Source organism: Globicephala melas, chromosome 1, assembly GCF_963455315.2.
Source record: "Globicephala melas chromosome 1, mGloMel1.2, whole genome shotgun sequence".
NCBI lineage: Eukaryota > Metazoa > Chordata > Mammalia > Artiodactyla > Delphinidae > Globicephala > Globicephala melas.
The window spans coordinates 84,120,443-84,146,402 of record NC_083314.1 but is presented as its reverse complement, the minus strand read 5'-3'; the positions used below and the strand labels follow the sequence as shown (position 1 = coordinate 84,146,402).

Below are 25,960 nucleotides of genomic sequence, written 5' to 3'. Positions count from 1 at the left end.
TTTAAAAATAATATTTTCAATTCAAGGTTGGTCGAATCTGCGAATTCAGAACCCACAGATATGGGATACAGAGGACTGACTGTACTGCGCAGTTTGCTTTTCCACAAACGTGTCATGCTTTTACACTACTGAGCTTTTGCACATGCTATTCCTGGTATAGAATTCCCTTCCTTTGATTCTTTGCCTAAGCAATTTCCACTCAACTCCAAAGACCCAGTTCACATGGGTGAAGCATTCCTCAGAGCAAGTAACCTGTAATCTGAGTCCTGAAGTATAGGAGGAAGTTCATTGTTGAAAGTGGTGATGTACGTAGCAAGAGAAAGAATTCTGAGCAAGGGGCACAACATGGGCAATTGGTCAGAGATAAGACAGAGCACAGTTCATCAAGGAACTGAAAGGCACAAAAAAGACTAGGGTAGCCAAGAGCTGGAGATAACCTAAATGTCCACTGACAGATAACTGGATAAATAAAATGTGCTGTATACATTCAGTGGAATGCTGTTCAGTCTTAAGAAAGAAATTCTGTAATGTGTAACAATGTGGATGATCCTTGAGCACATTATGCTAAGTGAAATAAGCCAGTCATAGAAAGACAAACACTGCATGATTCCACTTATGTGAGGTATCTAAAATAGTTGAATTCATAGAATCAAAGAGTAGAATGGTGGTTGTCAGGGGCTGCGGAGAGAAGGAAATTGGAAGCATAAAGTAATATCATAATCCACGGGCATAAGTTTCAGTTAAGCAAGATCAATAAGCTCTAGAGAGCTGTATATATTGAATTAAGAGGGGGGGGGAACTGGATTGGAAATTTGTTTAGCCACTAGCAGATAAACGTTCTTAAATATTAGTATTATATGCATCCTTAAGGAATTTATAATATATTTTTTACAAAGACTCATGCCTTCAACTTTTCTAATATACAGGAAGTAAAACATTACTTATTATCTACACTATAAACATTTTCAAACGCAGTACCTATAAACTGAAATTAGGAACATCTGTATTAAATGGAAAGATTACATATTAATTTAAGGATTAGATCAAGAATAAGTAAATCACTTAGAAAATAGCAGCAACATAGTTGATATAGAGTGTAAATATCTTAATGTAAAATAATGATAACCTTGTTCAGTTGGAGTATGGTTTGTTAGTGACTGTGTGTGACTGTGGATTTTAATACATAATCTGTTAGGCAACAAATGACTTTTCCAAGTGTTGGATTAAAAATGAATCAACTACAAAATTAAAAGTCAAACCCCCAAATAAAGCAAAAATACTAACAAATTTAATGGGCTCTCTAACCCACTAAAGTACTACAATACTTGGCACAAGGTAAGAAACATGGATTAATGCTCCATGGGAATATTGTCTCTAGAGAAATGAAACTACATAGTACGGCAGATAATTGGATCACCACAATTCACATGTAGTTTAAGGTCACACAACATAGGGATTACCTTTTGATTTTATAAAGCTTTTTTTTTTTAATCTCTTGTGGTTAGATCCCTGTAAAATGCATGAGAACCCACAAGATTTCCTAACTGGTTCTTGGTAAAGTGACAGGTCATTTTGTGGTTTGTAAGGAAATAGCTTCCAGTTGGAGAATTTGTTTATTAAGAGTAGGGTAAATAAATCCTTCAAGATGTCCAATGAATGGCTCCTTTAAGATTAATGTTCTGAAGCACATTGAGGAGTTCCATAAACACAGGATTCATAGAAATATTATTCTGTAGAAAACCAAGAGGATTCTTTGGCAAATCATGTTTTTTTTTGGTACCAACTAACAGACTTATTTTCATGGGTTAGTTAACAAAGATAACTTATATGTATGTACATGTGGTTATATGTGAGATTATATGTATGAAAAGTGCTGTTTAAAATGTCAAACTATTGTTATTTTCTACGTATGCAAGATTATATATATACATACATATGTACACACACATATGTATGTACACACACATATATTCCCACTGCTCAGGAAATGAGGGGCATTAAATCAGAACATGTTTATCAACAAGTAAGCTGATGGAGGATGGGCAGCTGCCCTTGGTCACGGGACACTTATCCTTTCTGTTGTGTTTAATTCACCTGGCGCCATTCCACTCGATCCATAGTAACTTATTGAGAGGCAGATTCCATTTTCCAAGGTGGCAGAAAAAGATCCAAACTTGCTGACAGCTTTATTCTCTGCATTTGATTCTTCTAAAAGATAAAATCAAATCAAGAACATTTTTGTTTTATCAAAAAGAAATGTAAGCAAAACTCAGTGTGAAGTAGAAATCACCCAAATATGTAAAAGCATGGATATGATTAAGTAAATTATGATATGTACATATACCAATGAATTATTATGAAATCATTAAAAAGTCTTTTTTTTTAAATCTTTAGATATATATTTTTTAATCAAAGTATAATTGACTTACATTAGTTTCAGGTACACAGCATAGTGGTTTGATATTTTTATAGATTATGCACCATACAGTTATTATAATATGATTTTTTAAAATATTTAATGAATAGGAAACTGCTCATCATGATAAAGTGAAAGACATACACTGTGAATAGTGGTTACTGCTGGGATGGTAGAATTATGAGCAACTGTCATCTTTTTAAAGTATTCCTATATTTCCTAATTTTTATACTAAACCATATATTTTTATATCAGATAAAACAAAGAAGAGTAATTTTTAAATTTCTGTTTTTAAGTTCTTGGGTACATTCAAACTTGTCAAACATTGTATTCTTACCTTGAATTTATAAAACACTGTGACTATAACTAAATTTATTAGCTAGATTTAGTCATTGATCTTATTACTTATTACTAACTTGAGTCCAAAAGCATTTTATTAATTAACTCATCTCCATTTGCAGGTATAACCTACACTGGGCAAGAAGCAATTAATTTTTCCAGCTGGTGTTGCCGGGACATGTTAAATGGTGTTATCAAGAAGTTTCATGGTGTATGATCAATGGACATCCACTTGGAACTCTCATCTACAAGCAGGTCGAGATGCTCATGGCCAAATTTAGGATTTTTTTCTTGTTCTTGCAGTTTAAGAAAATTGATACTACATGGAGATCCAAGTGATAGATCATAGATAGAAACCCTATCATTCACAGTCAGTATCGCAGAGAAGCCAAACCTTCAGTAGGAATCAATTAATAAGGACCTGAGTCCTAGAGATTGCACTTGGTACAGTGCATTAAACAAAATTCAGAACAGAAAGGACATTGCAAACTCAATGTTGCTACAAAAAGGTAGCCAGGCGAGGTAGACTCTGCATGTCAGCTGGAATCAAGAGCTGGGTTCCCAGAAGAGGCAAAACCAAGTAAGCAGCCCACTATAGATGGGCTATGTATATGATGTATATCCCCTTTACATTAGGGAAAGTGTATATAAACAAGATGGCAAAACACTTCAGTTATCATCTGTAAAAATTACACATGCTACCTGCCAGGGATGCATGTGTTTCTGTTAGGTGGATAGGTTTGACCTATGGTGGAAGTACTGATACCCACTGCCACAAAGATGCAGCTGCTTACCTTTTTCAAAATGTTGCTCTCCTTCTCCTTCTCCTTCCTCATCTTCTGAAGGATAATCCTCTTTTTTCTCCTTTTTCAAAATTTTCTTAGGGTCTCTTAAATGAATTAAAAAATTGTGCTTGTCCTTTTTCACTTTCACTTTGATAAAAGTTGGGCCTGGAGAAGAATCATGGGATAGAAAATGGGCTGATTGTGATGCCCCAATTAAGCTCTGTGATAAGACCTCTAAATAATGCAGCATAGCATTTAAGTCAGGGACTAGAAATACCTAGGGATGTCACTACTTTTATAAAAAGATACCTAAAAGAAAAAAGTGTTGGTGGAATTCCAGGAAGGAACAGCAGGTGGATCAGGGAGATGTTTGCAGACTTTCTGCTCATACCTAAAATCCAATTACAGAAGGGAGAGTAAATTGGCTAAGGTATACCTATACTCAACTTTATGATCAATCACACATGATGGTTAACGTGAAAGGATTTTGTAATTGATAAAGAATTGCATAAATGTTAGTTACAGTAGTTATTATTGTTAGTAGGAACATATAAGAATTTCCCAAACAAAACATTTTCTGCTAGTGTTCTGACTCATTCTTTGTCTCCTCTTCCAGCTTTTTTCTTTTTTTTTTTAACCCAGCCTTTCCTTTTCAACTTTCATTGAATGATCATATCTCAAAGTTGATAGAATTAAGATAAAAATGTACTTACTATGAACCATCTGAAACATATATATTACATGCATATGCAAATATTGATAAGAGTAAAGAACGGTTACTGAAAATGGAACATAGCATTTTAAAACTTGAGTCCAGTGCTTTTCTCAGTTCTGTGATTCTGAGTTCCATTTTTAGTTACTACTATTTGTACCCTACACCCAGGGTTGATATTCAAAATATTAAACACTAAAAAATATTGTAATATAAATAAATATGCACACCTATCTATTAATAAAAATCCCTTTCATGTTTTAAATGTCTTTATTTTTATTTATTTTTTTTGGCTGCACCAAGTGGCCTGCGGGATCTCAGTTCCCGACCAGGGATCAAAGCCCGCCCCCTGCAGTGGAAGCCGGAGTCCTCACCACTGGACCGCCAGGGAAGTCCCCCCTTTCATGTTTTAAATAAACAAACTTTATATAATAAAACAGTCTGGCATTTGATATAAGTTGTACCACAAACCATTCTTTAAATAATTTGAATAATTTGTAGGCCTTTTTAGTTTAAAAATCATTGGTAGGATCTTTTGTTTGATGTGGCAGTTACTATCTAATGATGCTTGAGCCATGATTCCACATAGGGAATAGCGTTCTCACTCTTGTAATGATTTCCTCATTAAATTGATGGTCATTTGATGATAGGAAGGAAGGAAGGGAGGGAGGAAGGGAAGAAGGGAGGAAGGGAGAAAGGGAGGAAGGAAGGAAGGAAAATTAAGAGAGGGCTGGAGGAAGGGTAGGGAGTGAGAAGGGGCGGGCTGGTGTCGCAGGCAGAGTGTGGATGGGAGGAGCCCTGGTGTCCCTTGTTGGGTTGCCTAATCTTGTGGACATTAAACAGGATCTTGCTTACACTCCCTCCCCACTGACTTTTCCCAGCTCTCAGAGACCACAGCTCCCTACTAGACAATAAGCTGTCAAATAAAACCCAGGTCCTCAAACCCATCCTAAGAAATCTTTAAAGCAAAGTGAAAAGAGAAGCTCTACAAGATGTCCCCAGTAAGTTCCCTAGAGCCCAGATCTGCTCTTCCCTTGGGGAGAATGAAACATTTCCTTTTTCCAGACTAGGTCCTCCTCAGCTCATCTCCAAGACCTCCCTCCTACTTAATGACTTCTGAATCCAGAGGCAATTTCTTTATAGCAAAAATAACTGGATATTGGCAGCAGGCCCCCAAACTCTGTGCTCCAGAAACCAAATCAGGAATTTGCTCTAAATTCACAGTATGTGCTTAGTTTCTGAGATAACACTATGTGTTGTAATTAACATTATTAAGTAACGATTTGCTTACTGCAGTTACTATTATACTATTTTCCAATCCTATGGAAATATTTTCATATTTTAACAACTGGAATGTTTGTCTTAGTGTGCCCAGGTAACCTCACGGCTGGCCTGTGCCTTGCAGAGGCTATTACAACAGAAGAGTGTGAAGTCTGAAAGTGGGGAAGGTTGTGCATAAATGAATCACTGGGGGCACATTACTACTCTCACGTATCATACTCAGGAGTACAAGTCCCCAGGATTATCTGAAATGGGTTAATATCTTCCAAACCATTAACCAGCTGCTTTCAAAATGTACCTTTTTCAAATGTTGTCTTTTCTACTTCAATCTGCCCTCCATCGGAAGGATACAGATAATAATTTGTTCCTGAGATTTGGACTGGTACTTCTCCCATGTTGTATCCACGAAACTAGAAAAGAAAACATCATGCTTTGAGTGTGGAATGGCAATTGACAAAAATTAGGTCATCCATGTGAGCCAGTTAAAGCTGCCATAAGCCTAATTTCTGCTAAATGATTTGTCACTTTGTAGACTCAGAGGCCAGTGTCCATCTTATCTTTGGCACCTCCTGTAGTGTTATAATGACAGGTAGAATTAAAGAAGGTACATGATTTTAAACTCTGTTCACTGGAGCATCCTCATAACCCAGTGCAATTCAAATCACTGGACTATTGCCAAGGCAGTGCGAAAAGTTATTAATTTCTCCTTCATTGGCTGTTAATTTCCTGTTTAAAGAGAGCTAATATACTGAGGAGTATTGGTACTTTACATTTTAGAAGGTCAAGTGTTAAAGACTTTTTTTTTTTTTTTTACTAAGTGTCGCTAATAGAGCTCCAAGTGATACTGATGCAGGCTAAAGCTTGAGAACAACTGGCTCAGAGTAGTAACTAGAAAGGACAAGGGCTGTTACTTTTTTTCCCATCTTTTTTTTTTTTCTGATTAGGTTTTTCTCATAAAACAGCTTGAGGGAGAGATTGGCAAAGGGAAGGTTTCACAAAAGCATACAGGCAAGTAACGTGGGTGCATACAGAGAGATAACCCAATGTACTCAGCAAGTCCCATCATCTGAGACAGAAAAAGCCAACCTCTTTGTCCACTATTGTAACTGAGCAGGACTCTATGGGCCTTCCTGGGACAGACTCCTCCCCCATATCCTCTGCTTTAGCTCCTCTGAAGTACCTAGATAATAGTATTTGAGGCACATTTCCTGAGTTGCCTTACAGATACTAAAACCAGCACCAAATGGAAGAAATGAACTATTGTACTTGATGACCATGAGCACCATAGCCCCCAGACCTACTGGTGCCTAAGGATTGATAATGTTAACCCCTGTGACACTGCCCTGTTACCTCACCATCAACCAATCAGAGAAGTCTTCAGGAGATGGTCACATACCCTGCGACTTCCCTCCCTCACCTGGCCTTTAAAAATGCTTTCCTGAAACCCATTGGGAAGTTGGTTGCTTTGAGCACTAGCTGCCCAGGACTCCTTGCTTGGTGCCCTGCGATAAACGTTGCACTTTCCTTCACCACAACCCGGTGTCAGTAGACTGGCGTTACTGTGTGCAGGCAAGTGGACCCAAGTTTGGTTTGATACAATGCTGACCTATCACAGTTGCTTATTTACATACTCCTAAGTGAATGCTTTTGTGTCAAATTTCCATCTTTACCACCCCTAGAAACCTAGCTTCATGGCACTCAAGAAAAACTGGCCTAAGGGTGTTCCTGTCTTGATGATCAGCTGCAAAGAAGGTCCTAGGTATCACAGGATGGACTGCAGGTCTGAGATCTTCTATACTAGAAGAAACCCCAAGGCCTCTGTGGTGGCAGTGAAGACTGAAAACCTTATGTTTCCACAGAAGCTGTGTTCTTCCCCAAACAATTAGGAATGACCCAAAGGAGCTTTTTAGAAAATTGATTTTACCGAGTAAACGATCTCAGGTTCTGGTTCCTGGAGGGGCTCCTCTGTTATTTCCAGGATCTTTATTTGCTCTTCTTCCAATTTCTCCTTTAAAAAATTTTCTCTCTTGAAATTCCTACTATCTTCTTTCTCTAGTTTTTCCTTGCCTTTCTTTTTACCAGAGTCCTTACTCTTCTTTTCTGCTTTTCTTTCTTCCTTTAAGCGTTCCTCTTCAGCTAACCTATCTTGTTCTTTCCATGCCTGTAAACACATTTTTAAAAAATTAATAGGATTTTGAAACAAATCTGATCCTATTCAGGTTCACTCTGGAGAATATTTAACATGATTTTTATAAGCTGTATCTCTGATGGATCAAAATACTGAGCTAGAAATTGTGGTGTCATCCTTGATTCTCTTTCTCTCACCCAACTTCTGTATGCTAAACCCTGCCAATCCTCTGCAGAGATCTCTCTTCACTTCAGCTTTTTCTCTCACCCTCTGTTGAAATTTTCTTTACTTCAGGTCTTTTAATCTTTAACCTGAACTACTGCATCAGCCTCTTAGCTGGTCTCCCTGGCTCTTATACTTTTCCACAAGAATCCAATCCCCAATTTAGGTTCTAAACATGGTTAATCAGCAGTATGGTAGACAAGATGTACAAAGAAACATTCCTGGCATAAAATATTTCAGAAATGATGGCTAAAATATCAAATCATCATTGTAATGCATAGCAATGTAATGCAATGCATTGTAATGCATAGCAATGTTGGCAGCAAAGTAAAAAATATGAGAAAGCACTAATTCAATGAGGGAAGGAAGCACTGAAAACAGCAGTTTCCCAGGGTTATCTGCCCATCCCTGGAAGCCAAGAACTTGGGTTTTGGGAGTTATAGGGACTAGAGCCAGAACCCAGGAGATCAGAGACCTGTGAATAGCATGGGTATTTTTTTAAAATGACACCTTCACTGAGTGAACTAGAAAAAAATCTTGCCCCATAGAGTAAAATCATGAAAGCTAGTCAGCTTCCCTGGCCCTGAGTTAAAGTAGGAGCAGAGAGGGCAGGAGGAAATTGGCCCTGAGAACGCTTAACCACAAGCCTGTCCTCACATAGATTTGTGGCCAAAATGTACATCACCTTAAAAGTATTCTGAAAAGATTGTGGGCAAAATGTGAGTTCACAAAGGAAAATCACAAAATCTGAGGAACTAAGTCAAAATCAAAAACCTGAAGAAGAAACAAACTCTGAAATTAATTTGCAAAGACTGCAGATATTGGAATTATCAGAGAATATAAAATAAGTATTTTAATATGCTTAAAGAAAGAAAAGGAGGCATCAAAAGTATCAGTAAAAACAAGAGAGTATCAAAAATCAGTGAGTTTGAAAGCCCTATTGGAAATGGAATAGGAGTTTTGAAAAGGCAGTATTTGAACAGATAATGATGAGACATTTCCAGAGCTGATGAAAGACACTAACCAGTGAATCAAACCCAGGAAATGATAGTGATGTGCTGGACCTGGGTCATATTGACTTGGAAGAGTTTATTGTTAAACTTTCAGGAATTTTGCGAGTCAGTTTTAACCACATCCATTATTAAAATCAAATGATACAAATGCACAATAAAATACCATTAAAAACAAAGGCAATAAACACTCAAAACGTACCACTTTCCTAACTACTTTGTTACATTTAACTATGATTTATGCCAGCGGTCCCCAACCTTTTTGGCACCAGGGACCGGTTTTGTGGAAGACAATTTTTCCACGGACAGGGCTGGGTGGGGGGTGGTTCAGGAGGTAATGCGAGTGACGGTTCAGGCAGTAATGTGAGTGATGGTTCAGGCAGTAATGTGAGCGATGGGGAGTGAAAGGGAGCAGCAAATGAAGCTTCCCTTCCTCGCCCGCCCACAGCTCTCACAGCGGCCCAGTTCCTAACAGGCCGAGGACCAGTAGTGGTCAGCAGCCTGGGGGTTGGGGACCCCTGATCTATGCTCTTGGGGTTATCTATGTAAATTGTATCTGTATGGTAGAATTATAACAGTGTGCTACTGCATATTGTTTCCAACTCCACATACAGTGACATCTTATCAGTAGCTTGAAGTCAGCCATGATGGGAGTATTTACACTACAGATATCAGCAAACGCTACAAATCAGGGATGTATTGACTACTCGTTGACTACATAGACTTTAAAAAATGATGGAGAAGATGTTAATAATGCAGTGTGCTGTGTTTTGAGCTGTTATACTGTAACTAGCACAAAAAAAATTGAGGAAATATTCTTCGAGTATTTAAAAACTATTACCTGATTCAGCAAAGAAGTTGCTAATATCATTGGTGAATAAGTGAGACATATCCCTCTGTTGCTCACTTTTGTCTTACTTGCTTATGTAAATGAAAATATCAATCAGCATTCATTGTGGCACTACCCTTGTTTGTCAATTGCAACTATAGGCTGGCTAAAGATGTAAGAGCTTAGTAAAAATCAATGAAAGCAATTCTGTGAGAATCCACTGGCTAAATGGAATTTACAATAAAGAGTATTACCTATTTTATTATTTGTAAATTGTGTGCTATACATACCATATATCAGTAAAATTTAGAATAAACTATCTATTTATCTATACAGAATTTTTTTTCCTAGACAGCTAATGCTAAACATTTACCAGCACACCACCGCATGTTTTCAAAGCAGCTAGAGAGAAAAGATGAACTGTCTATAAAAGAATGACAAGTTAGATCGACAATCAATTTATTGGGTTGGCCAAAAAGTCTGTTCCATAACATCTTATGGAAAAACCTGAACAAAATTTTGGCCAACCCAATATTAACAACTACAGCATCAGGTAGAAAAATGTGGAACAAAATCTTGAGAGTACTAACAGGATACAAAAAAGTCAACCAAGAATTTTATAAATTAAAACTATGTTTAATAAATAAGGTAAAGTAAAACCATTTTTCAGACTTGTTCAATAGCAACAAACCCTCACTAAAGGAAGTTCTAAAGGAAATACTCACAAAATAGAAGACGTGAGAAGAAATGCTCAACAAAACAAATGGCAAGCATGGGGCTAAATCTCAATAGCACTGACTGTATAAAGCAATGACAATAATAATGTCTAATTTGTGGGAACAAAAAAAATCAAGATAAAACTTAAACACAGGTTGGGAGAGAGTAATCCGTTTTAATAATTCCTTGTATTGTTCTGGAAGAAAGATATTTTACTGAGACTTCATTAAATTATATATACAAGTTGAAAATCTAGAGCAACCACTAGAAGAATAGAAATAAAGTGTATACATTATAAACTTTTCTTATTAAGAGCCAGATAGTAAATAACTTAGGCTTTTTGGGTCAAAAGACAATATCAAGGATATTGTGTAGGTATTTATGTAACAAGCAAGAAAAGTAATTTCTGCAAATATTTTATTGACAACTCACTGAGTACAATTTTTCCCCAGAATACAGTCTACAAATATGAAAAACAGAATTCTTCTGGTGAGGGAGGATAACATTTTACTTAGAGTTAAAATTAGTGTTCCCTATCATCAAATTGATTGCAAGTAAAAAAGGAAAAAAACATACAAAAGAAAACAAGAAAAAAGGATCACAGAAAAGGTAGGAAAATAGAAAACAGATTGAAAATCGAAAATAAACTATATATCTTAATATATAGTTTATTAGAATAGGTATAAATGGATTCAAGTCTTCTGCTAAAAGAAAAATCATCAGTATAATTTTTTTTAAATCTAGTTTATAATTCCTGTTTACAAGAGACACACTTAAATTATCAAGCCACAGAAAGGTAAAAATAAAGAGATAGAATTTGTCAGTAAAATACTATCTGAAAGAAAGCTCCTATTCCTTTGTTTTTCTTTATTAATTTTAGAATCAGCTTTCTAAGGTTCATTAAAAAACTGCTGAAATTTTGATAGGAATATATTTCTATTTCCCATTGTGGTCACAGGGACTCTAGCCCTTGGTGTTATGAGAATGGTGAAGAAAAGGGCCATTGTGAAAAAACTACCTATTGTTGAAACTCTGGGCTGCTGTAACATGATTTGTTCAGATAAAACTGGAACCCTGATGAAGAATGAAATGACTGTTACCCACATATTTACTTCAGATGGCCTGTGTGCTGAGGTTACTGGAGTTGGCTACAATCCATTTGGGGAAGTGATTGTTGATGGTGATGTTGTTCATGGATTCTATAACCCATCTGTTAGCAAAATTGTTGAGGCGGGCTGTGTGTGCAATGATGCTGTAATTAGAAACAACACTCTAATGGGGAAACCAACGGAAGGAGCCTTAATTGCTCTTGTAGTGAAGATGGGTCTTGATGGACTTCAACAGGATTATATCAGAAAAGCTGAATACCCTTTTACCTCTGAGCAGAAGTGGATGGCTGTCAAGTGTGTGCACCGAACACAGCAGAAAACAAAATCAACCGATGTAACTAACAAAACCTAAACCCGCTGACCTGACTCAGGATCTAGAAGAGGTCAGCCTGGCACAGATATGAAAAACGTACCAATTAAAAAAAAGCCCCACGGGACTTTGCTGGTGGCGCAGTGGTTAAGAATCCACCTACCAATGCAGGGGACACGGGTTCGATTCCTGGTCTGGGAAGATCCCACGTGCAGTGGAGCAACTAAGCCCGTGCGCCACAACTACTAAGCCTGTGCTCTAGAGCCAGCGAGCCACAACTACTGAGCCCATGTGCCGCAACTGCTAAAGCCTGCATGCCTAGAGCCCTGCTCTGCAACAACAAGCCTGCACATCGCAAAGAAGAGTAGCCCCTGCTCGCCGCAACTAGAGAAGCCTGCAGGTTGCAACGAAGACCCAACGCAGCCAAAAATAAATAAATAAATAAATAAACAAACAAAACAAAAGAAAGTATGAGCATATACTTTTAAAGGTATATGAGTATATTTCATATCCTAAACTGAGTCTTCTCATCCAGACCATGGTATATTTTCCCACTTATTCAGGTGTTTATTGTCCTTCAATAATATGTTGTAATTTTCTCCATAAAGAAAAATCTTTTATTAATTTATTTTTCTTGCCACCTTATAGTTTTTGTTGCTCTTGTGAATGATATTGGTTTTATGTTACATTTTCTAATCAGTTATTGCTGGTGAATAGGAACTCCAGTGATTTCTTTTTCTATGTTAATCTTGCATACAGTAACCTTGCTGTGCTTCCTTAATTCATTTTAAAAGCCAACATGCACCCCAATTTCATAGCAGCATTATTTACAATAGCCAAGATATGGAAGCAACTTAAGTGTCCATCAACAGATGAACAGCTAAAGTAGATGTGATATATATATATATATATATACACACAATAGAATACTACTCAGCCGTAAAAAGAATTAAATTTTGCCATTTGCAGCAACATGGATAGACTTGGAGGGTATTATGCTACGTGAAATAAGTCAGAGAAAGACAAATACTGTATGATATCACTTACATGTAGAATCTAAAAAATACAAAAAAACTAGTGAATATAAAAAAAAGAAACAGACTCACAGATATAGAGAACAGATTAGTAGTTACCAGTGGGGAGAGGGAGGGGGAGGGGCAATATAGGGGAAGGAGATTAAGAGGTACAAAGTATTAGGTATAAAATAAACTACACGGATCTATTGCACAACACAGGGAATATAGCCAATATTTTGTAACAACTATAAATGTAGTGATTTTTTTTTTTAGTTATAGTTATATCTTTATTTGAAAATCTCATCTGCCAACTTAGTGCTTTCCACCAACTCGGGGTGCAGAAACCTTCACAGGCTTCACAATCTTTTGATTAGGTGCTGCCTTTGTAATAGCCATTGCTGTCTTTATAAAATTGTGAATCACTATACTGAACACGTGTAACTTATATAATATTGTACATCAACTATACTTAAATTAAAAAAAAGAGCCAACACATGGTGCTTCCCTGGTTGTTTGGTGGTTAAGATCCCATGCTTCCACTACAGGAGGCGTGGGTTCGATCCCTGTTCAGGGAAGTTCCACATATCGTGAGGTGCAGCACCTCCCCCCCCAAAAAAGAAGCCAACGTAACCTTAATAGTAATGCTTGTTAAGAACAACACAAAAGTCTATCATTTCATTCATCATAGACACAAAAATTCTAGATAAAATACTATCAGAACAGAGTAAGTTATTTATTAAAATAATTAAATATTAAAATATTAATTAAAATATTAAAATAATAACATTCCATGAAAAAAATGGTGCTATAATTTTTCATCAATAATGTACATAAAGATGGACCCAGGGACTTAACTAAAAATTAAAATTCCTAGGTTCTATTCCCAAAGATCAGTTAGAATGGAGTGAAAACACGTATATTTTAAGTCTCTCCTCCCCCCAGAGATACCTAGGCAATTACGGCATATGTGGTTTTGTGGGATAAGGACTAAACTTTAGGAAATGCTGAGGAGAAGTTTGTTTTAGAAATACAAAGGTTATTCATATTGTTAAATCAATCTCCATAATTCAATATATCTCCTAAATAAAGGGGAAAAAACCCCAATAGATATTAGTTTCAATACCAACAGATACTTTAAAAATTTACTAAGATTAAGCAGCAAATAATAATAAACTTAAAGATTTGCCATGTAATTATCTTTATCATTAATACCAAGAAGCCAGGGAGGCTCACCAGTCTTAACCAATGCTCTTTTGAGGGTTATTACATACTGATGGAGGTGGGAAAATTAGCTCCTGCCTACACAGTCTATAAGCTTACAACAAAGCTACTGGAATTAAAATAGTATGGTACTTGTATAAGAATAATTAACTGAAACAGAATACAGCATTCAAAAATGGTTTAAAATACCATCACATTGGGATTAGGTTTTCAACATGTGAATTTTGAAGGACACAAACACTCAGTAGACACTATAGTGTTCAGAAGAGTTCAGGACATCTCTTATCATTTTATAGGGATCTATAAAAATGGATTAAAAAATGGGTACCTAATATGTGACATATCAATATTCCAATTTGTTTAAGGGGTGGGGATTAATATTACATTTAATTAAATAGTACTAGTAAAATGACAGTCCTTTTGGCAGAGAAAAAGACCCTTACATTATGCTACAAAACATGTATTTCAGATAGATTAGATCTCTGAATATAAAAAGGATATCTATGAAAATATTCTAAGAGAGTGAAGGAAAATTAACATACAAACTCAAGGTGGAATCAACCTGATGGAACCAAAAACACAGAAGCCCTAAAACCATAAAAAAAAAAAATGACAGATTTTTAAAATGCTTTTTTTGACAAGCTGTAACGTACATACAAAAAGAGCACAAATCCTAAGTGAACAGCTGAATGAACTACCACCAAGTAAGTGCTCCTGTAAAACTACCACCAGGTCAAGAAACAGACGACCTCCAGCTCCCCAGAAGCCCTCCTCACGCTTCTCCTCAATTACCACCCACTTGTACTGCCCCAAAGGCAAATATCATCCTAATTTTTAATACATTAGTTTAACTTTGCCTATTTAAAAACTTATGTAAACAAAATCCTACATAAGGTATATAGTCTTTTAACTTTCTCTTCTTTTGCTTAACATGTGTGTGAGATTCATCCGTATTTCTGTGTGTAGCTATATGTCATTTATTTCCAGAGCTGCATAGTATTTCATTACATGAACCATTCTAGGCATTCTACTGATGAATCTTTGAATTGTTTCCAGTTTGGGAGAATTAAAAATAATGCTGCAAGGAAAACTGTGTCCATGTGTCTTGGTGAACACATGCATGCATAAGTATATTAGGTATATACTTAGGAGTGAAACTATTTGGTTAAAGAGAAACCATATGCTTAACTTTAGTATGTATGTCCAATTTTCCAAAGTGGAAGTACCAACTTATATTTCAATCAGCAGTGTATGAGAATTTACTTTACTTCACATCCTTGACAAAATCTGGCATTGTGTCTTTTAAATTTTGGCCGAAGATGATTGATTTGACTACATAAAAGTTAAATATTTCTGTATAAATAGAAAAAAGTGGTATTTATTACTAAGGAAATTGTTTAATAAATTAAGGTACATCCAAATCATAGACTAATATAATGCTATGAAAATAAGTTAGATCTCTAGATACTGTCCGGAAGTGATATTCATGATGTGTTGCCAAGAGAAAAAAGCATGTAGCAGAGTTAAAAACAAACATACCAAACCTAAACCAAAACCAAACATGAATACTCTCTTATATTTGTGCATGCATGCTTGTATAAGCATAGAACATGCCAAATCATTAATATTTCTGACTTTAGGGTCTTAGGACAGCCAGGTTAAGTTTGATTTCTTATAAAAGCATGTATTACTTTTGTAACTAAAAATTCCAATAAAAATGCAAACAAAAACAACTTCCTGCAGCAGATGCAGAGAGTTTACCAACTATGAACAAAGCACTGCCCTGGATTTTGGCATAGTTTCCTAAAGGCTTATCATCTGATGGAGGAAATAGCTTGGTGGAGAGACTGTCATTTCAAGTTTAGCAGAAAGATCATTTCCTGTTATACCACACAAACTAGCACAAAATAACTTTGACCTTGTGATTTGTCAGTGTCATTTGTCTTTCCTTGGATTACCTTGAGAGAGCCTTCTAAAATAAAAGGAATCTTTTCCTTCTCTTTTTCTTTTTCTTGATCTGATATCTCTGTTTTGCTCATTTCTTTGTTACCTATAATCAGAGAAAATTAAACTTCTTAGTAAAACTCTCTAAAATAAGGTTTCATCGAAGGACCAAGCGTCTGGGTTGTAGGGGATCCCCATTCACTCATCTCTGAATTCTTTTTTTGCCATCTCTAGAGTAGACATCTGAAGTGGAACTGAGCTCTTTTAGGGATGAACAACTCACCATCTGTGGAGGCAGTACATTCCATTCTCAAAGTGTTGAGATTTTGAAGCTTTTAGTGAACTGGACTCTCTCTCACTAGAGTTTTAACCTAATTAATCCTAATTTAACCCCTTAAGACCACACAGAACAAATGTAACTTTTCTTTCTATACTGAAGCCCTCCTCTTGCCATCATAGTTATTCTGTTGTGAAGATTTACATCTGTCCTGACTTGAGAGGCCTCAAACTGAATGCAATACCTACCAGGTGTATTCCAATCCCAATTCCAAATAAACCATTTTCTGAATTTGGTCCATAGACAACCAGATAATTATTAAGCTTTTGGTTCTGCTCAGAAGCAGAATAAAGAAAAGGCAGTCAACCCACAATTTTTGCTACTAACAGTAAAGTATGGCCTGGACACGATTGTGAGAGGGCAGCCCTACCTGTCTTTTTAGATAGTCCCATCGAGTATTCCAATTACCTAGTGCTGCCCTGCTGCACCCCATCAGGAGGAAGGCTGAGTTGATGGATGGATTATGTAACCACTTTGGTGAAAGGTGAATGCTTCATCTTTGACTTGGTTTTCCAAGTTTTATTTTAGAATCAAGCCAAGCAAATTGGCTTTGGTAGTTTATAGTGGTTGCAAAAACTTTGGAAATTATATAGTTTTGCTTCTTTATAGGAAATCACTCTCAACTTGGTTATCAGAAACAATGAGTATTATTCACACAGAGCTCATTTCCTTTGTACGAACCCAGTGAAATATCTTTACTTTCCAGATGAATTACCTCAACATTTCACTTATTTATCAAGTATCCTTCCTCTTTTTCTCACCCTCTTCTCTCTGACTGACAGCATCAAAGCCAAGAAAATTGACAACAACAAAAATGAAAATATCTATTGATCCAACATCCTGTAGAGTCCATGTCACAGGCCCCCAGTAATCCGTTTTTCCTTCATTTTTAAATTCTAACTCCCAGTTAGTCTCGGGACTATTCTGTTTACTCTTCTAAGGAAGGTCTTGTTTTAATCTCACTTTGGAAGCCATAATGATTCTTACGGAGACATACTGACTCTGAATCTAACTCACATATTGCCAACAAAACTTAGATAGGTGAACCTATCAATCCCAGTAAAATAAAGACATTTGGCATTTCTCAGCATCACACTGGATCTGAATAGATTGAATCTTTCAGATCTGGCAGGAAGTATGGTCAATATAAGACAAGTATCAATCAATATACAACAAATATTTTCATCATATTTAGAATGCAGCTATTCTATTTTTTAGGGAAAGTGAAGAGTCTCAGAAATTTTGTGGATAACTCTTTTTAATCCTGAAATGTTCACTGTCTTGATTAAATTAATAAATAGAATGTCTTTGGACTTATGTATAAGTTCAACTGGTTACTTATTTTTAGATTTTTTAATAGAATAAATTTTGCTAGTAGAAGAAATTTTGGTACCAGCAGAAGATTTTATTTCCAGCTCATTCTTGGTCCTACTGATTTCCTCAGCCATTTTAGCTTCCTGATATACAGTTTCTTCTTTTATGATCCAATCTTGAATGGATTTTGCAACAAGTTCCAAATAATTCCTAAAAAAAAAGCAAAGAACAGCAGGTGACAATTGAGCTAATATTAGTTAAAGTCAACAAGTGCTTAAGATACTGATTGTGTAAATGAAATTTAAAAAAATGAACTGATTCTAAATTGCCCATGTAACAAATGTAATAGCAATATATCCTAGAATATATTTTGTACAAAGTAGTCATATATAAATATCCAATAAACATTTGAAAATTGTTCAGCTTCCTTCATGATTAAAGATGTATAAAATTAAAAATTAGATATTTCCATCCAAACCAAAGATTAAAATGCTTGATAATACCAAGAGTTGATGACGGTTTGGAGAAACAGTCATTCTCAATGCTATTAATTGGAGAGTAATATGGCAAAATCTCTTTTTAGGGCAATTTTATAGCACAATAGGTACTATCTTAATTGACTACCAGCTAAGTGATTCACTGTACTAGCTGAAACACTGCACTCTTGCTATAAAACTTACTGGCCCTTGAATACCCACATCCTAAATACTACACCCTAAGCTGCTTGTGCATTTATGTATACATCAGCATCTTATTGCTTACCAGGATTCAGTAATATTTGCTCCCAAATCCATTTATTCTATTTATACAGATTATTGTAATTATTTTAACTAAATGTTATGTACACTTACAATATATGAATGTCCAAAGAAAGTTGTTGCTAGGGAAAAAAGTTGAAATATTTAGGTTTGACAATAAAGATTAGTTACTGTCAAATTGTATGAAAGTGAGGATAAAAGTTTTGAAAAAATAAAGCTAGATGAATTCTATACTCAAGTTGCTTCATTATTTTCTTTAATTCTTGATCTCTTTTAAAGAAAAGAAATGCAAATTGGAAAAGAAGTAGTAAAACTGTCATGGTTTGCACATGACATGGTACTATACATAGAAAATCCTAAATATACTACCAGAAAACTACTAGACCTCATCAGTTAATTTGGTAAAGTTGTAGGATACAAAATTAATACACAGAAATCTGTTGCACTTCTATACACTAAAAATGAAATAGCAGAAAGAGAAATTAAGTAAACAATCCCACTTAATATTGCATCAAAAGGAATAAAATACCTAGGAATAAACCTATCTAAGGAGGCAAAAAACCTATACTCCAAAAACTATAAGACACTGATGAAAGAAACTGAAGAGGACACAAACAGATGGAAAGATATACTGTGTTCTTGGATTGGAAGAATCAATATGGTTAAAATGACCATACTAACCAAGGCTATCTATAGATCCAATGTAACCCCTATCAAATGCCCAATGGCATTTTTCACAGAACTAGAACAAAATTTTTAAAATTTGTATGGAAATACAAAAGACCCTGAATAGCAAAAGCAATCTTGAAAAAGAAGAATGGAGCTGGAGGAATCTATACTACAGACTCAGACTATACTACAAAACCACAGTAATCAAAACTGTATGGTACTGGCACAAAAAACAGAAACATAGACCAATGGAACAGGATAGAAAGCCCAGAAATAAACCCACACACTTATGGGCAATTAAAATCTACGGCAAAGGAGGCAAGAATATACAAAACAATGGAGAAAAGATAGTCTCTTCAATAAGTGGTGCTGGGAAAACTGGACAGTTACATGTAAAAGAATGAAATTAGAACAGTCCCTAACACCATACACAAAAATAAACTCAAAATGGATTAAAGACCTAAATGTAAGGCCAGACACTATAAAAAGCTTAGCGGAAAACATAGGCAGAACACTCTTTGATATAAACTGCAGCAATACTTTTTTTGGATCTGTCTCCTAGAATAATGGAAATAAAAACAAAAATAAACAAATGGCTCCTAATTAAACTTAAAAGCTTTTGCACAACAAAGGAAACCATAAACAAAATGAAAAGATAACCTACAGAATGGGAGAAAATATTTGCAAACTATGTGATAGAGAAGGGATTGAGTTCCAAAATATACGAACAACACATACAGCTCAATAAAAAAAACAAACAACCCAATCAAAAAATGCACAGAAAATCTAAATAGTCATTCTCCAATGAAGACATACAGATGGCCAATAGGCACATGAAAAAAATGCTCAATGTTGTTAATTACTAGAGAAATGCAAATCAAAACTACAATTAGGTTTCACCTCATACCAGTCAGAATGACCATCATCAAAAAGTCTAGGGCAGGGCCTCCCTGGTGGCGCAGTGGTTGAGAGTCCGCCTGCCGATGCGGGGGACGCGGGTTCGTGCCCCGGTCTGGGAGGATCCCACATGCCGCGCCACGGCCGCTGGGCCTGCGCGTCCGGGGCCTGTGCTCCGCAGTGGGAGAGGCTGCAGCAGTGAGAGGCCCGCGTACCGCAAAAAAAAAAAAAAAAAGTCTAGGGCTTCCCTGGTGGTGCAGTGGTTGAGAGTCCGCCTGCTGATGCGGGGGACACGGGTTCGTGCCCCGGTTCGGGAGGATCCCACATGCCGCGGAGCGGCTGGGCCCATGAGCCATGGCCGCTGAGCCTGCGCGTCCGGAGCCTGTGCTCCACAACGGGAGAGGCCACAACAGTGAGAGGTCCGCGTACCGCAAAAAAAAAAAAAAAAGAAAGAAAAAAGTCTACAAATAATAACTGCTGGAGAGGGTGTGGAAAAAAGGGAACTCTCCGGCACTGTTTGTGGGAATGTAAATTGGTACAGCCACTATGGGGAACAGTATGGAGTTTCCTTAAAAAACTAAAAATAGAACTACCATATGATCCAGCAATCCCACTCCTGGGCATATATCCAGAGAAAACCATACTTTGAAAAGACACATGTACCCCAGTGTTCACTGCAGCACTATTTACAATAGCTAGGACATGGAAGCAACCTAAATGTCCATCAACAGAGAAATGGATGAAGAAGATGTGGTACATATATACAATGGAATATTACTCAGCCATAAAAAGGAACAAAACTGGTCACTTATAGAGATGTTGATAGACCTAGAGAGTGTCATACAGACCAAAGTAAGTCAGAAAGAGAAAAACAAATATCATATATTGATGCATATATATGGAATTTAGAAAAATGGTATAGATGATCTTATTTGCAAAGCAGAAATAGAGACACAGACATAGAGAACAAACGTATGGATACCAAGGGAGAAAGGGGTGGGGTGGGAGGATCTGGGAGATTGGGATTGACACATATACACTATTGATACTAGGTATAAAATAGACAACTAATGAGAACATACTATATAGCACAGGGAACTCTACTTAATGCACTGTGGTGACCTAAATGGGAAGGAAATCCAAAAAAGAGGGGATGTATGTATAGGTATAGCTGATTAATTTTGCTGTACAACAGAAACTAACAAAACATGGTAAAGCAACTATACTCCAATAAAAATTAAGTTAAAAATAATAAAAAAATTTAATAATAAAATACCTTATTTGCCTAAAAAAAGAGAAAGAAAGAAACTGAAAATTGTAGACTATGAATTATGGTTACACAACATCTTTATTTGGAAGGTAGAAGATATCTCAAACTCAGCATGCCCCAAATCAAACTCCTGATCTTCCACTCCAAACTGCTCATCAAGCCCTTTGGCCTCTTAGCTGATGGCAAGTCTGCACTTGTCATCAGGTTGAGTTGAATAGGTCAAATACCCTGAAGTTATCTTTGACTACTCTTGTTTCTCATGTTCTTCTTCCAATCTGTCAGGAAATCCAAATGATTTTTTAAAACATATTTAAAATACATTCAGAATCTGATCACTTCTCACTCCCTTTACCACTACCGTCCTGGTCTGTCACTACCACCTTTTGCTAGGATTGCTTCCATAGACTCCCAACAAGTCTCCTTGTTCCTACCTTCGACCCCTTGTAGTCTATTCTAGAGAGAGCAAGTAGGAAGATCTGTTTCATCCTTAAGTCATATCATGTCTCTCTTATGCTCAGGACCTTTCAATAAGTCTGCATTTCAAACAAAACCCAGAATCATTACTACTGATCTGTGATGAGAGAACACGGATATATATATTTCAAATGAGATAACAAAATAAGGAATATTTCAGCATGCAATGATTCAGGAAATTTGCCACCCACAGATACTTTCTGAAAGAACTACTCACAAATGTCTTCCAGCTGCATTAAGAAAAAACATCCAAGACAACATGGGATATAAGTAAGAGTTAAGAAATAATAAAATTTACAATTAAATGTAGGCAACTATTTATGCCACTTATTTATGATTAAAAAATATTACTTTACAATTGGAAATAAAATTTTTAGGCAATTTCTAAATCAGAGGTAGGAGATTTGTTGGGAGTAAGTGAAAATATGTTAAAGATTTTAACATTTTCTGTGAAATGATATTAATATTCTTTAACCCTAGCTATTATATAAAAAGGTTTAAATATGTGATTTAAAAGGATAAGTGTAACTTCTAGAAGAATATAAATAGAATGTATGACTTTTAAAAATCGCATGCTAAGAATGAGCTAAGAAAATTGAATCTAACAAAAGGAAGGAAACGGATTAATCCTGAAGTAAAAATGTGTGTTTATAAATTTAATGGTAAGACACGGTCCCTGGCTGCCATCTTGGATGCAGCGTCCTTTGCCTCACTTCTGCACATGGCTCGCCTGAGCTGAAGTGTTGGTGGCAGCCATTCCGCACTAGGAACTCTGGTCGGAAGAGCCGGATGCAATGCCTCTGCATGTGGCTCCCTGTGAGCAAGGGAAACCCGACTAAGCACAAAGGAAAAAAGCCATCTCAGAGCTGTGACTGTTTTCAAGGCTATTGTTTTTCTCTGTGGAACACTACCTTTGGGGCAAAGCAAGGAAGAAGCAGGTGATTCTAATGTGCAGCACAGAAGGAGAGACACTGCAGGCCAGCATCTCCAACTCTGAAGGCACTCCAGCCGTGTGGCTCACAGGGTCTTGGTGCTCCGACTGGGTGTCAGGCCTGACCCTCTGAAGTGTGAGAGCCAAGTTCAGGACATTGGTCCACCAGAGGCCTCCTGGCCCCACATAATACCAATCAGCGAGAGCTCTCCCAGAGATCTCCATCTCAATGCTAAGACCCAGCTCCAATCAACGACCAGCAAACTCCATTGTTGGACATCCCATGCCAAACAACTAGCAAGATGGGAACCCCACCCATTAGCAGAGAGGCCTCCTAAAATCATACTGAGTTCACAGACACCCCAAAACACACCACCAGATGTGGTCCTGCCCACCAAAAAGACAAGATTCAACTTCATCCACCAGAACACAGGCACTAGTCCCCTCCACAACGAAGCCTACACAACCCACTGAACCAACCTTAGCCACTGGGGTCAGACACCAAAAACAACAGGAACTACAAACATGCAGCCTGCAAAAAGGAGGCCCCAAACACAGTAAGTTAAGAAAAATGAGAAGACAGAGAAATACACAGCAGATGAAGGAGCAAGGTAAAAACCCACCAGATCAAACAAATGAACAGGAGATAGGCAGTCTACCTGAAAAAGAATTCAGAGTAATGAGAGTAAAGATGATACAAAATCTTGGAAATAGAATGGAGAAAATACAAGAACCATTTAACAAGGAACTAGAAGAACTAAAGAGCAAACAAACAATGATGAACACCACAATAAATGAAATCAAAATTTCTCAGAAGGAATCAATAGCAGAATAACTGAGGCAGAAGAACAGATAAGTGACCTGGAAGACAGAATAGTGGAAATAACTGCCACAGAGCAGAATAAAGAAAAAAGAATGAAAAGAATTGAGGACAGTCTCAGAGACCTCTGGGACAACATTAAATGCACCAACATTCAAATTATAGGGGTCCCAGAAGAAGAAGAGAAGAAAAAGAAAGGGACTGAGAAAATATTTGAAGAGACCATAGTTAAAAACTTCCTTAATATGGGAAAGGAAATAGTCAATCAAGTCCAGTAAGTGCAGAGAGTCCCATACAGGATAAATACAAGGAGAAATATGCCAAGACATATATTAATCAAATGATCAAAATTTAAATACAAAGAAAAAATATTAAAAGCAGCAAGGGAAAAACAACAAATAACATACAAAGGAATCCTCATAAGGTTAAGAGCTGATCTTACAGCAGAAATTCTGCAAGTCAGAAGGGAGTGGCAGGACATATTTAAAGTGATGAAAGGGAAAAACCAACAACCAAGATGACTCTACCCAGCAAGGATCTCATTCAGATTGCACGGAGAAATTAAAACCTTTTCAGACAAGCAAAACCTAAGAGAATTCAGCACCACCAAACCAGCTTTACAACAAACGCTAAAGGAACTTCTCTAGGCGGGAATCGCAAGAGAAGGAAAAGTCCTACATAAACAAAACAAAACAAGTATGAAAATGGTAATAGGAACATACATATTGATAATTACCTTAAATGTAAATGGATTAAATGTACCAACCAAAAGACACAGACTGGCTGAATGGATACAAAAACAAGACCTGTATATATGCTGTCTACAAGAGACCCACTTCAGACCTAATGAAAGATATAGACTGAAAGTGAGGGGATGGAAAAAGATATTCCATGCAAATGGAAATCAAAAGAAAGGTGGACTAGCAATTCTCATATCAGACAAAATACACTTTAACATAAGGACTATTACAAGAGACAAAGAAGGACACTACATAATCATCAAGGGATCAAACCAAGAAGAAGATATAACAATTGTAAATATTTATGCACCCAACATAGCAGCACCTCAATACATAAGGCAAATGCTAACAGCCATAAAAGAGGAATTTGACAGTAGCACAATCATAGTATGGGACTTTAACACTCCACTTTCACCAATGGACAGATCAACCAAAATGAAAATAAATAAGGAAACACAAGCTTTAAATGACACCTTAAACAAGATGGACTTAATTGATATTTATAGGACATTACATCCAAAAACAACAAAACACACTTTTTCTCAAGAGCTCATGGACCATTCTCCAGGATAGATCATATCTTGGGTCACAAATCAAGCCTTGGTAAATTTATGAAAACTGAAATCATATCACGTATCTTTTCCGACCACAACGCTATGAGACTAGATATCAATTACAGGAAAAAAAATGTAAAAAATACAAACACATGGAGGCTAAACAAAATAAGCAGGAGATCACTGAAGAAATCAAAGATGAAATCAAAAAATACCTAGGAACAAAGGACAATGAAAACATGATGACCCAAAACCTATGGGGTGCAGCAAAAGCAGTTCTAAAAGGGAAGTTTATAGCAATACAATCCTACCTCAAGAAACAAGAAACACCTCAAATAAACAACCTAAACTTACACCTAAAGTAATTAGAGAGAGAAGAACAAAAAAACCCTAAACTTAGCAGAAGGAAAGAAATCATAACTATCAGATCAGAAATAAATGAAAAAGAGATGAAGAAAACAATAACAAAGATCAATAAAACTAAAAGCTCGTTCTTTGAGAAGATAAACAAAATTGATAAACCATTAGCCAGACTTATAAAGAAAAAGAGGAAGAATCAACAGAATTAGAAATGAAAAAGGAGAAGTAACAACTGACACTGCAGAAATACAAAGGATCATGAGAGATTACTACAAGCACCTATATGGCAATAAAATGGACAACCTGGAAGAAATGGACCAATTCTTAGAAAAGCACAACCTTCTGAGACTGAACCAGGAAGAAATAGAAAATATAAACAGACTGATCAGAAGCACTGAAATTGAAACTGTGATTAAAAATCTTCTAACAAACAAAAGCTCAGGACCAGATGGCCTCGCAGGTGAATTCTATCAAATATTTAGAGAAGAGCTAACACCTATCCTTCTCAAACTCTTCCAAAATATAGCAGAAGGAGGAACACTCCCAAACTCATTCTACAAGACCACCATCACCCTGATACCAAAACCAGACAAAGACGTTACAAAAAAAGAAAACTACAGGCCAATATCACTGCTGAACATAGATGCAAAAATCCTCAACAAAATACTAGCAAACAGAATCCAGCAGCACATTAAAAGGATCATACACGATGATCAAGTGGGGTTTGTCCGAGGAATGCAAGAATTCTTTAATATATGCAAATCAATCAATGTCATACACCATATTAACAAATTGAA

The 25,960-nt window shown here is 36.5% G+C and overlaps 1 protein-coding gene across 1 annotated transcript in view; it reads right to left on the bottom strand.

The window, feature by feature from the left end:
* Nucleotides 1-25,960, bottom strand: part of SPAG17 (sperm associated antigen 17) — a 219,517-nt gene that overhangs the window by 85,233 nt on the left and 108,324 nt on the right. Inside the window, exons 19-24 of the mRNA XM_030869317.2 lie at nt 17,719-17,900; nt 16,054-16,145; nt 7,458-7,694; nt 5,832-5,943; nt 3,550-3,705; nt 2,095-2,208 (exon numbers count right to left, since the gene is read on the bottom strand). Coding sequence (XP_030725177.2) covers nt 2,095-2,208; nt 3,550-3,705; nt 5,832-5,943; nt 7,458-7,694; nt 16,054-16,145; nt 17,719-17,900 — 893 coding nt within the window. The remainder of the gene's footprint in view (nt 1-2,094; nt 2,209-3,549; nt 3,706-5,831; nt 5,944-7,457; nt 7,695-16,053; nt 16,146-17,718; nt 17,901-25,960) is intronic.